At 35.0% G+C, this 13,172-nt stretch overlaps 1 protein-coding gene across 1 annotated transcript in view; it reads left to right on the plus strand.

Moving 5' to 3' along the window:
• LOC106875309 (guanine nucleotide-binding protein-like 1) overlaps window positions 1–6,547 on the plus strand; it is a 79,371-nt gene extending 72,824 nt beyond the window's left edge. Inside the window, exons 9-13 of the mRNA XM_014923396.3 lie at window positions 157–209; window positions 1,485–1,610; window positions 4,723–4,888; window positions 5,528–5,668; window positions 6,124–6,547. Coding sequence (XP_014778882.1) covers window positions 157–209; window positions 1,485–1,610; window positions 4,723–4,888; window positions 5,528–5,668; window positions 6,124–6,389 — 752 coding nt within the window. The 3' untranslated portion in view covers window positions 6,390–6,547. The remainder of the gene's footprint in view (window positions 1–156; window positions 210–1,484; window positions 1,611–4,722; window positions 4,889–5,527; window positions 5,669–6,123) is intronic.
• Window positions 6,548–13,172: the final 6,625 nt, after the last annotated feature.

Consider the following 13,172-nt stretch of genomic DNA (forward strand, 5'->3'; position numbering starts at 1 on the left):
AGCAATTCTGTCACCTATAATTCTGTCTTCCTTTAACTAAGCCTTGCATAAAAACAAAAAACAAAAAAAAAGTAAAACTGTTTTTACCATTCATCCCTTTTCTATCAGAAACCAATCAGACTTGAACAGATGTTTGTTTTTCTCTTCTTTTGACAGGTTACCCTAATGTAGGCAAATCTTCTTTGATGAATGGACTGGTTGGCAAGAAGGTTGTGTTTTATATATACCCATATCATTTTTAGTTGCTCCCATTTATTTTAATGCTTTCTTTACTCCTGTATTGCGTTGTTTCTTGTCATGTAACGTTCTGTAGCCTATGTTGCATGACCCCTCTGGCATATTTGTAAATTTTGTTTCAAACTATTTGTGCATTACTAAGAGTTATATTTAGGAAAAAAAGTGATACTAGCATAGAAAGAAAAGAGGTTTTAGATCAGTGGTTCTTAACCTTTTTAATACACAGGCAAGATTCAAAACTCCAAGTTTTGAATCTGGCCTGCAATACTTGTTCATTCACATTATTTTGAATTAATCATGCATCATCTTGAAGCTTCAAGATTATAATGTTGCAGTTGTTTATTTTTAGAGTAACATTGTAGGGTAGATGTGAGAGGCCAGATCTGGCCAGGTTGAACATTAAAAAAAAATGTAGAATATTTGGGCCGGATATAGCCAGTTTAAATACTAAACAGTTAATGGGATGAAGGGCAAAATATTTGAATGGAAATATGTTAACAAAAGGGTTAAAACATTTTAAGTCCATTACTTTTATTCGGCTTCATGTGTTTAATTATTGTTGTTTAACTGAAATTCCCGAATCTCTGACATCTCAAACATAGAATAATGTAGTCTTAGATACATTATAACTGAATATAAGATGAGATGGTCATACATGGAATGTTGGGTCTGCTTGACTGGAACCTGACCTGCAGCTAAGAATTAACATATTGGATTTATTTCTCTTTAATTTATGCATCGTTTTATTTCCTGAAACTTGTTTTCATTATTTCCTTCTTCTCTGTCACTTTATCTTTCTCCCTTGTTCTTTCACTCTCTCTCTCTCTCTTTCTCTCTCTCTCTCTCTCTCTCTCTCTCACTTTTTCTCACTCTTTTCTCTCTCATTCTTTCTCTGTCCCTTTCTGTCACTCTCTCTTTCCTCACTCACTCTTCTTCTGTCTTTCTCATCTCTTTCTCTCTATTTCTCTCTCTCTCTCTCTCTCACTTTTTCTCACTCTTTTCTCTCTCATTCTTTCTCTGTCCCTTTCTGTCACTCTCTCTTTCCTCACTCACTCTTCTTCTGTCTTTCTCATCTCTTTCTCTCTATTTCTCACTCTCTCTCTCTCTCTCTCTCTCTCTCTCTCTCTCTCTCTCTCTCTTTCTCTCTCCTTCTCTCTTACTCATTCTCTCCTCACTTCTTTCCCCCCTCTTCCCTCTCTCCCCCACACACTCTCTCATTGTAGCCTGTTTACTCCTCTCACTTTCAGGTGGTCAGTGTATCCCGAACACCAGGACACACCAAGCATTTCCAGACCATATTCCTGACTTCTACTGTAAGACTCTGTGACTGTCCAGGTTTAGTGTTTCCATCAAGGGTACCGAAACAACTGCAGGTAATGTGTACACACACACACCCTCACACGCACACACACACACACACACACACTTTTGTAAGCTTTCATAAAAGCAAAATGCAAATCAAAAATTATTACACAAACACAACATACTTGTAATAAACTTAGAACAAATGTTGAAAATGACTTGAGAAGACACATCAAGCTAAGTGCATTGTGGTTGTGGCCAGTGACACATGAAGGGTACCTAATCTGGTGACATGTAAAAAACACCCAGTACACTCTGTAAAGATGTTGGCATTAGGAAGGGCATCCACCTGTTGAAACCAAACCAAAATAGATCACTGGAACTTGGTGCAGCCGTCTTGGCTTACCAGCTCCAAACTGGGATCTTGTTCAAAACGGGGGCACCAGTTTTCATTTATGTTTTATGTAGTGTTTTTGGTACTGAAAGACTTTCAAACTTCGTATACTTATCTATTTTGTGTTATAGAACAGAAAAAAATTGTCTTATTTCGATAATTTCAACCAATCACTGACAAGTATTCAGCTGTTTATACTTACTCCTTTGGCACTTTAAGCGGTGTAAAGCGTATTTAATCTCCATTACTTCTGACATTTTGCAGAGGCAACACACATGTGTTCGTTTTCCCTAACCCTAACCCTAATTGACTTGCTCCTTCCCTCAAAAACCAAGCCTTGTGCCTATAATAGAAAGGTTTATTAGCTACTGCCAATATGCTTCAGCCATTTTTTGACAAGGAAATAATAATTTTATCACCGCCTATAATCGTTTGTTTACGTAGTCAGCACTTAATTTTTACGGCTGAATGGACGTCAGTCATTGGTTGAAACTACAGAAATACGACAACTTTAACATGAAATAACTTGCGATGTACGTTTTTTTGTTAAGAAGACTAAGAGAAAAAGATGTTTTATATGACACATTCTACCAGTGTCCCAAGTTTCAAAGTGTTTTGTTAAGAAAATATTGGTGCCCCCGTTTTGAACAAGATCCCCAAACTGTCTAACTCATGCTAGCATGGAAAAACAGATGTTAAATGATGATGATGAAAATGATGTCTGTAATAATGGAAAGGCACATTAGATTAATCTTAAATAGTCTTGTATATAAGTGCTGACCACGGTATCTCTGTGGTTGATCTGCCTGCTAAAAATAGCAGCTAAAACTACTTTACAACCATGTTGCTTCAAATTAGGAAAGGTGCCCCCTTAGATAATGTATTTGTAGATATAGCTTTAAAAAGACAGGATGGTCACTGATGGATCAGATAAACAAGTTTAGTACAATAGCTTTGGAGCAGATAAATATGACAGAATGAAGGAAAGGATGTATGATCTAGTTGAGTAGTGTGTGTGTGTGTGTTTGACTGTGTCCTTAGTCAATGGAATGTACACAAGACAATAGACAATGGAATTCCTCATGATGATGATATTGTGATGGTGATGGTGGTGGTGGTGTTGTGAGTAATACATTTAGAATATATGGAAGAGTGTATTTGGGGGTAGTGGACAACAGGGTGGGTGGCTAAGGAAGGTGATGAGGTGGGTTAGCAGGTGGATGCCGGTAAAGAGTAGTGGTGGTGGTTTGTAGGTGACAGAGAGGGTAGTGATGATGTGATTGTGTAGGAGGTAGTGTAATAGGATAACAACAAAGCTGATGCATGGTGACAGGGAATGCAGGTGGTGATGGTGGGAGACAAGTGAAAGTTGTGGATGGCAAGAAGTCAGTGGTGGATGCGGTGGTGGTGGTGGGGGAATAAGGGAATAACTGAATGTGGTGGTGGTCAAAGTGACAGTTAAGATTGTGGAGTGGTGACAAGGAAGGTGGCTGGGGTGCGATTATAGGAAAACAGGGGTGTCTTACAGGAAATGTGGTTCAAGAGGCACAAACAGTTCCCCCCTCCCCTGTGTCAGATTAAATACTGAACAGTTATATAGTTTTGTCCATCTATCAGTCCCACTTCACATAACACCTTGGGCAAGTGTCTTCTGTCATTCTGGATTGACTAACGCCTTGTGAATGGATATGGTAGACAGGAACTGTATGGAAGCCTGTTGTGTATGTGTGTGTGTATCAAAACAGGAGGTTGAAAATGATTTTTGGTATTATTTATTCACCATTACACATGTTTCACTTACTAATAGGAGTTACAAGATTGTACATGTAGTAGAAGCATGTACAATTTTGTAACTCATATTAGCAAATGAAACATGTAATGGTGAATAAATAAGACCAAAAAATTTTTTTCCAATCTCCTGTTTTCATATGTTATTACTCTCCAAAATCTATGTTCCAGTATTTTTCCACTCTTATGCATACCTCACATAAATATAACATCTACATACAATTTTGGATTTCTGGAATAAGCAGATGTACTTCAAGAAGACATAGCCTGGATTATAACTATCTACATAATACATACATACATGCATGCATACTTATATATGTGTGTGTGTCCTTCTCTACCATTTGGGAATTGGTGTTAGTTTGTTTACATCCCGTAACATAGACCATGAAAATGAGTATTGGGGTTGTGACTAAACCTGCCAAGGCAGTTCCCCAGCATGGTTGTGGTCCTATGACTGAAAAAGGGAAAAAGAAAAAGCTAGACAAAATGTCTTCTTAGTTCAAATCGGCTGTGGGCTATTATAGTAGAAGACACTTGCCCAGGGTGCCATACAGTGGGACTGAACTTAAAACCATGTGGTTGGGAAACAAGCTTCTTAACTGCATGGCTTGCACCTAGATGAAATTGTTTATACTGTGTTTGAGAAAACCTGTCACGCCCAAGTGAGATCATAGTCATGGCTGATGCCGGTGTTGCATAACTGGCACCTGTGCCAGTGACACATAAAAAGCACCCACTACACTATTGGAGTGGTTGGCGTTAGGAGGAGCATCCAGCCGTAGAAACCATGCCAAATCAGACTGGAACCTGGTGCAGCTCCCCAGCTTGCCAGTTTTCAGTCAAACCGTCCAACCCATGCCAGCATGGAAAATGGATGTTAAATGATGATGATGATGAGTTATATCTGTGTACATGTGTTATAGAATTTGTGTTCATATGTGACGAATATTTGATCCAGTCTTAAATTATTTGTACCCTATTTTTTGTTGTCATTTCAGATCCTTTGTGGCATTTACCCAATAGCGCAAGTACGGGAACCTTATAGCCCCTTAATGTACCTTGCTCAACGAGTTAACTTAGTGAAACTTCTGAAGCTGCAACACCCTAATTCTGAAAGTAGTTGCCCTGAATCTCAAAGTTGGTCAGCATTTAACATATGTGATGGTTAGTTAATTAATGTTTATTACTTAATAAATCCTCTAATTAGTTGCTTTGCTCCTTTTTTGATGATATATTATTACTTTGATCTCTTATTACTTACTTATTACCTTTGTTTCCAAATGTGAATTATCCCAAACCCCCAAAATTCCTTTCAACGCATGGCTATGTTGCTCACCCACTACTCCTGTTCAATGATCAGAGATGCACATACTATCAACCACCGAGAGACATGCTCAACTGGTTAAGGTCAAACAACTGCAAATCTGTGGTATTGAGCAGAATATTTATTGTAACTCCACCTCCCTGCAAAAAAAATTTATGTCTTGTGTCTAGAGCAGAAAAGAGGGCGAGGGAGCAGCACTTGCCATCAAAGTAGTGCTGGGATGCAAATATATGAATCCTTATATACTCATCATGAATACTTGTCTGATAAAAAGCACCCATGCTGGCGCCACATACAAAACACCTATGTCTATGCCCTGCAAAGATACATGGAACCAGCACAGGTGTTTTTGATATGGCACAAGTTCGTGAGACAAGAACCACTCAGCTGAGAGAAAAAACAAAACAATATATAAATATTTCTCACCACAATAATTTACAAAGTTAAAAATATTTCTCTTCTTATTCTTTTACATCCAGCTTTGGCTCTGAAACGAAGCTTCATTACAGCTCGTACTGGCCGTCCTGATGTGTATCGTGCTGCCAACTATTTACTACGATCAGCAGTTGATGGTCAGCTTTGCTTGTGCTTTCGACCTCCTGGTTACACTGAAAATAAAGGTAAGAAATCTTAACAATTACTATTTAAAAAGCTTTTATTCTTTTCCAATTATGGCTTTGTTTGAGTATTCAAGGTTGGATTATAATTGACAAGATTTTGAGTCTCTGAATCTTGAAGGAGCTATTTCTGCAGGAGATTTAGCTTTTAGCCACAGAACTTTCAAATTCTCTGATAAGTCATCTACAACAACAAGAAACCTTTCATGCAGAGCCTCAGTGACTTTTAGGAGAAAAAAAAAGAGGAAGAAATCATGACTTATAAATTGTTGTTGTTGTTATTGTTTTGTTTAACCCTAGGTTAGGTCTGTAAGCAAGGGTATTCCAACCATCTTTTATCTTTTATTTGTTTCAGTCATTTGGCTGTGGCTATCCTGGGGCACCCACTTGAAGGAGTTTTAGTCGAAAAGATACATATTTTTTTCTTTTTTTTCTCTATCTTTTGTATCTAATTGCAGATTTCTGGAAGAACCATGCTGAAACAGAAGTGCTAAAAACTATGCAAAGCCAACACCAGCAGCGGAGAAGATCATCATCTTCAGATTCTTCTATTGTGTCAAATGTTAGCAGCGATGATGATCTTAGCTCTGATGAAGGCGCCAAACAGTTGGAAAAACAACAGAGTCATGTATCGAAGAGCAGATGCTTTGCCACTAAACAGGATGGAGACAATGAGATCAGCCTTATTTCTAAGAACCCTTTCTTAAATCTAGATTCAGACTAGATTTTAATAATTTTGTTTCTTGTTATGCTGAAGACGGCATTTGATTAAACTTAAAAACAAAAACAGAAAGCTACATATTGTATGTATATGTATATACATACATATATACATATATGTGTGTGTATGTATGCATCTGTATATATATATTTATATATATATATATATATATATATATATATATATGTATATGTATGTATGTATATGCAGAGTCATATACATAAGTTTTTTGGTTTAACAAACAAGAGAAAAGATACTTAATACATATTGTGGAGTATATATTTATTTGCAGAAAGTTGAGGATTTTTCACTCCATCACTACTCAGAGTTCCTTGATTGAGGCAGTATCAAAAACCATTGTGTCCTGAAAGAATGGATGTGAACAAGAAACTCTTGAGTTGTGATGAATTGAATCATGAGCTTTGTACAAATATACATTTGAAGAATGACATCGATAAACTACAATTTAAAGTTTGATGTTTGGATCTTTTTTCTCAATACAGCACTCCAGCGTCTATTCTGAGAAGTGTCCAACTACACAAATTTGAAACAGGTTTTATATACACACGCATATATATATATATATATATATATATATATATATATATATATACTCTATCACTTGTATTGAGTTCTTTTACCGTCTGCTTGTACATTCAAACAACATACACATATACAATTTGGCATTAATTGCATTTGAGTTTAAAAAAGAATTGAATTTTTTTTTTTATTGTGTTTATTACAAAGTTTAAATTATAGAGTTTTCAAAAAACTTCTATGCAATATATGTCCACTATAAATATATATATATATATATATACATGATGTAATTCTTTATTCTCTTTTGAGAAAGATTTCTCCAAATTTATTAAATATTACAGATTTCTATATGTTTAATAAATATGTTTAAAATGTTTGCATCAGCTGCAGATTACTTTATTCTGTAATTCCAATTTTACGAAATTTCTACAAACCTTCCTTAATGTCGAAAATAAAATAACCTTAAGTGGACCTACAAAACTCTATACTTACTTACACATGTATTTATGTATGTATGTTTGTATGTATGTATGTATGCATGTGTGTGTGTATGTATGTATATATATATATATATATATATATATATATATATATATATATATATTCCCTTATTGGGACTGTCACGTTAAGTTGGCAGTATACAACTACTTTATATATATATATATATATATATATATATATATATATATATAGTATCGTTGGTGAATTTTTAAACTCCAGTAGTGTTCTTATCATACACACACACACATATATATATATATATATATATATATATATATATATATATATATATATATATAAATATATATATATAGATAGATAGATAGATACACAAACGTACACCATATACACACCACACACACACACACACACACATATTATATATATATATTATGATCGTGATTTTAATGTCTGCTTTTCTATGCTTGCATGGGTCAGCTATGAGTATGTTGGAGCAGTGTCTTCTATGCCCAGAGGCCCTTCCTGTTTATGTGGAGAACTGCCAACAAACAATGCCATATAAATGAGCCTTCTATCTTTACAAAGAAAAAGCATATCAAGAAGCCCGGGTATACTTTTGTGGTAGACTGTATGCAAATGACAACAATTAAAGGAGCCATTGTCTATGATCACCAAACTAACATACGTCTATTTGAGAAAATACACACACACACACACACACACGTGATGATATATTTATATTTATATATATATGATGGGCTTCTTTCAGTTTTTGTCTACCAAATTCACTCACAAGGCTTTGGTTGGCCTGGGGCTATAGTAGAAGACACTTGCCTATGGTGGCACAGTGCGATTGAACCTGATACCACATAGTTAGGAAGTGAACTTCTTAACCACACAGTCATGCCTGCATTGTCTAATCTGATGCAAACATGGAAAAGTGGATGTGAAAACAATGATGATAATGACGATGCTGATGATGATACACTTACATAGACATCTCTCTCTCTCTGTCTGAACACAAACACATAAACACACACACATGTACTAGATTGATAGAGTTACTTAGCTCTCTCGTTAACACTGGACTAACGGTATTATCTTTTCTTTGCCTAATGTTTTTCTTAAGTATATAATCAAAATGGTGTTACATCTTATATCATAAAAAACTGTAACAGACAAATGTATCTAACACTTTAATTTTCCTGTCCTTTGGTCATCTTATATGTGGGGGTTGCTCTTTGCATTTGTTTCTGTGATTGTATGCCATGTACTCAAGTATTTTTCACTTACTGTATCTCTACTTTCTTCCTCCCTCTTTTTGTGGTAGCATCTTCCCTTTTTTTCTCTCCCCCACCACTTCCCTCTGTCTAAAAGATCTGTTACATTGCAAGTCCCTCTCCCTCTCATCCTACACCAAGTTTATGTTCCATTATCACTCCCTCACTTTGTATCTCTCTTTACCTACAATTCTCACTCTTAACTATGTCTAACTTTCACATTATTCTTTTTGCCTTTCATGGTTTTTGATTTCTGAATGCACATATGCAATTTTATGACATAGGTATGTCTGTGTGTATGTAAATATATATATATGTATATCATAGCATAGTACCCATAAGAAAATGACAGAGTTTATTTCTGTTTTCCTTCAGTAATTCTTAATTTTTCTACTCCAAGCCATTCTACATTTTCTTCTTGTGTTTCATTTTGTCTTCTTTCAGTTATTCTTTTTATTTTGAACCTTGTATTTGTTTCTTATCATTTTGGATCACTCTTGCTCTGAAATTCATATTGAGTATTGACTTTTGATAATCTATGTCTTCTTTCTGTTTGTTGAAGTCAGGCGGTTTCTCTATGACCAAGAACCTCATCATCACTTTAACTGGCAATTACTTGTTGCATGTTTTGAAAATTCACCTCTTCTTTTCCTTACTTTCATGCACTCACTCACTTTTTTCGTTATTTTCACTCACTCATTCATTGAAATTCTTCATTATTTCGCCTCTTCTCTTTTTTCTTCTCTCAATCGAAGTCTTTCTTCACCTTTACATTTCCGAATGTCTTCCTTGTTACATTCTGGTATCATACACAAATTTATTTCCCTCTCACTTTTACTATCATTCACCAATTAATTTGCTCAATTTCTAAACCTCTGTTATTTTATCCTGTTACTTCTCTACTACCAACTCTCTATTACCCACTCTCTTTTACTTTATTTTATTCTGGCACTATTTCTTCCTCACTCACTCTTTCTCCATCTCTCTCTATATTTCATTTTCTACTCACTTGACTGCTCGTTGACTGCTGAATATTTCCACTCTCCTCTGTCCCCAAAACACAGCTGCTATTTCTCCTTCCACATTTCTGTCTTTTGATAGAAAGTGCATATATGTGTGTGTGTAATGTACATGTTTTATTTTGCATTTTTACTTGAAATTATAATATTATGTAGAACTTAGTCTCTCTGCAGATAGTAACCATAAGTACTGTAGGTTTAAATTAACAGCTTGTATGATATATTAGAGAGAACAATAGCTGGTTCTTGTTGATGCTGCTGAGTTGAGCTAGTCCTCATTTAACTGCCAAGTTGAGCAATAATCTATCAAACCGATGATCAAAAGTCTTCCAGCTATGACTACCTTTTGTTTTAAAGACTGTGATTTGAGAAAGATTTTGCTGCTATTTCTAACAGGTCAACTGACTGCATCAAAGCTCCCTTGTTGGCTTCCCATAGCCAACATTTAAATTATGTATGCAAATAATAAGCGTATATTACACAATTAATAATCCAGAAATTTATCCATAATCTTTGCATGTGACTAGATTCTTTTGATGAAGTAAAATAGCATACTTCTGCTAGTAATCTTCTGAGACTCGACACTTCTTTTTTCTGAAAGGTTTATAATCATAGATTAGAAAGAGAAAAAAGAAAATGTGATATATTAGTGAGATTTTTTTGGTTTTCATTTCTAAAACTTTTAAATAATGTATGATCTGTGGCTGGAATTATTTTGGGTTTATAAAGCCAAAAGTTGGTGAGATATGTTATCATTTAAGCACCAATAATTAAGACTAATTTTATCTCCATGCTGTTGCTAACAGATTCGTTTAACACAACCATTGCCTCTTCTAATTATACACATTGTATAATGAGCTACCATTAGCAATTTCTAGCAAAGTTTACTAGTGACAATATGACATTCTTAAGTAGGTAACTGGTCATTGCTTAAATATTTTTCGTTGATTGCTATTCACCACAGTTATGTTTCCCTGTATGAAAGGTAACTGGCCGTTAAAAACTTTTGTTTAAGAAGGAACTTGTTACCACTATTACTTGAACTTCATACAGTAACTACCCATTATCAGCTTTTGTATTTTTAAGCATTTACTTGGCCAACCAGCAATTTGTAGGAGGGCCCATCTAGTTGAAGACTCATTTCCAACAAAGCCCACCCACACATCTCGCCGAGTAATGCCTGCTAGCTTATGGAAACAGGCACAAATGACATGCCTACAAAAGAGACTTTATGTGGTTGTTTGACCTGCTAGAAATAACAGTCAAATCTCCCTGAAACCATACCTACATTTCTTTTTTAAAAAAAGATATAAAGAATAATGTAATCTGGATTCCAAGCGTGACTATTTTTCAATCTTTTCTTTTTTTTAGGACTTTGATTTGAGGGAGAATTTACTGCTATTTCTAACTGACTAAGTGACTACATATAGATTCGCCTTTGACTTCAAGATATAAATTTTGTATGCAATTCTAACAAATAAGTGTATATTATAATCAATAATCTAGAAAAATATATCTGAAAAAAAAAGAAAAGAATGGTCATTGCTCTAATACTCTTGATCAATAGGTGCAGTCATGGCTGTGTGGTTCAGAAGCTCACATTGCAGCTATATAGTTTTAGGTTCAGTCCCACTGCATGGCACTTTGGGTAAGTGTCTTGTACTATACCTGCAGGCTGACCGATACCTTGTTCGTGAATTGGGTGGGTGGAAAATGTGGAAGCCTGTCATATATATATATATATATATATATATATATATATATATATATATATAAACAGGGCTGTTAGTGAGGGATTATCAGTCTGGGCAAAATGCTTTATAAACTCTGTTAGTACACCAGGCTGACTCTGATAAAAGTAGCATTAACTCTCTTGGTTATTCTTTTATGCTTTTGCATGCTTCAGTCATTTGACTGTGGCTATGCTGGAGCACGGCCTTTTCTCAACCGATCAAATCAATAATGACTAGAGGAAACAGTTGTAAGTTAAATTTACTTCAGTAAAGAAGTATGTAATAACCATTATTCATGCCTTGTCCTATATATATATATATATATATATATATATATAATATATATATATGATCAATCCTGACCTTTAGCTAAACATCAATTAAATAACACTACTACTGTTTGAAAAACAGGAGGGAAAAATGAAATGAGTACTAAAAGGCCGTTTATCCTGAACTCTGAGTTTTATTGACACTCATTTAAAGCATCTTTTCTTGTTTCTATGTAAGAGAGAGTGAGAAAGAAAGGGAGACAAGCAAACTGTTTGTTAATAAGTTGAGAATAAGGTGGTGTGCTGCTTGAATTGTTAGCACATCCAGCAAAATGTTAAGTGACATTTTGTACTGAGTTCAAATTCCTTTGAGATCAACTTTCAGGATCAATAAAATAAATACCAGTTGAGCACTGGGGTCAATCTAATCGAACTATCCCTCGTCTGAATTTGCTGGCCCTGTGCTAAAATTTGAAAGCAATAAATAAGTTGAAAATCCTGTTGTTTTGAGAAAATTACATTGTCAATTGGAGATAATTTTCCCTCTCTGATGAAGAGCTTTTCCTGAAATGTCAAGATTTTTGTTGATTCACATCATAGTCATTTCACATCCATTTTCTTTGCTGGCAGGGGCTGGACAGTTTGACAGGATTCAGCTAGCTACAGGATTGCATCAAGTTCCAATATTAGCTTTGGTATGGCTTCTATGGTTGGGTGCCCTTCATAACATCATCATTTAAACATATCCAAATTTATGAACACCAAAATTCGAAACTGATTTTAATAATAATTAGATTCTGCTGAAGTCAACTTTACCATTCATCCTTTTGGGGTCAATGCAATCGACTTTCCCACTCCTTGAAATTGCTGGCCTTGTGACAAAATTTGAAGCTGATATTGATAGTAATTAAATTTTCTTTTCTCTCTTTTTCATTTGTGTTTCTTTACTGAATATGTATCTTGCTGTGCCCAGCTCTCACTCAACAGTGTTTCATTTCCCATTACATAATGGAAAGATATCAACCACATCACAAACAAGTATTCACAACCTCCAGATCATAGTCACCACATGATTGCTTGTTCTGCAATAAATAGCAGTCAAATCTCACTCAAACCACACCTTTCCCCTTTTTTTTTCTCACTTTATATTCTACTCCTTCATTGCTGTTCTAATTTCTTTCCTTTTATTTATAAAACAACTGTTCCCTCATAATCTATACTCTGTCTCTTACTCTTCTCTCACTTTCTCTCTCTATCCCTTCTCACATACACTCTCTTTTCATTTTCTCCTCTCTCTTTATAGAAAAAGGGATTTTGTTTGTGGCAAAAACTTAGAGCAAATGTAATTGAATGTTTCCTAGGTTTATTTCTTTTACCTGTAAAAATTGGGTTCTGGGTCTGTGGTTTGCTAAGAATATCAAGAATACTAAGAAACCAAGTCTGGTCTCTGATTTCATAGCATAGAAAACTGACAGAGATCCCA

This window comes from Octopus bimaculoides, chromosome 21 (assembly GCF_046866305.1).
Source record: "Octopus bimaculoides isolate indiv1 chromosome 21, ASM4686630v1, whole genome shotgun sequence".
NCBI classification, from domain to species: domain Eukaryota; kingdom Metazoa; phylum Mollusca; class Cephalopoda; order Octopoda; family Octopodidae; genus Octopus; species Octopus bimaculoides.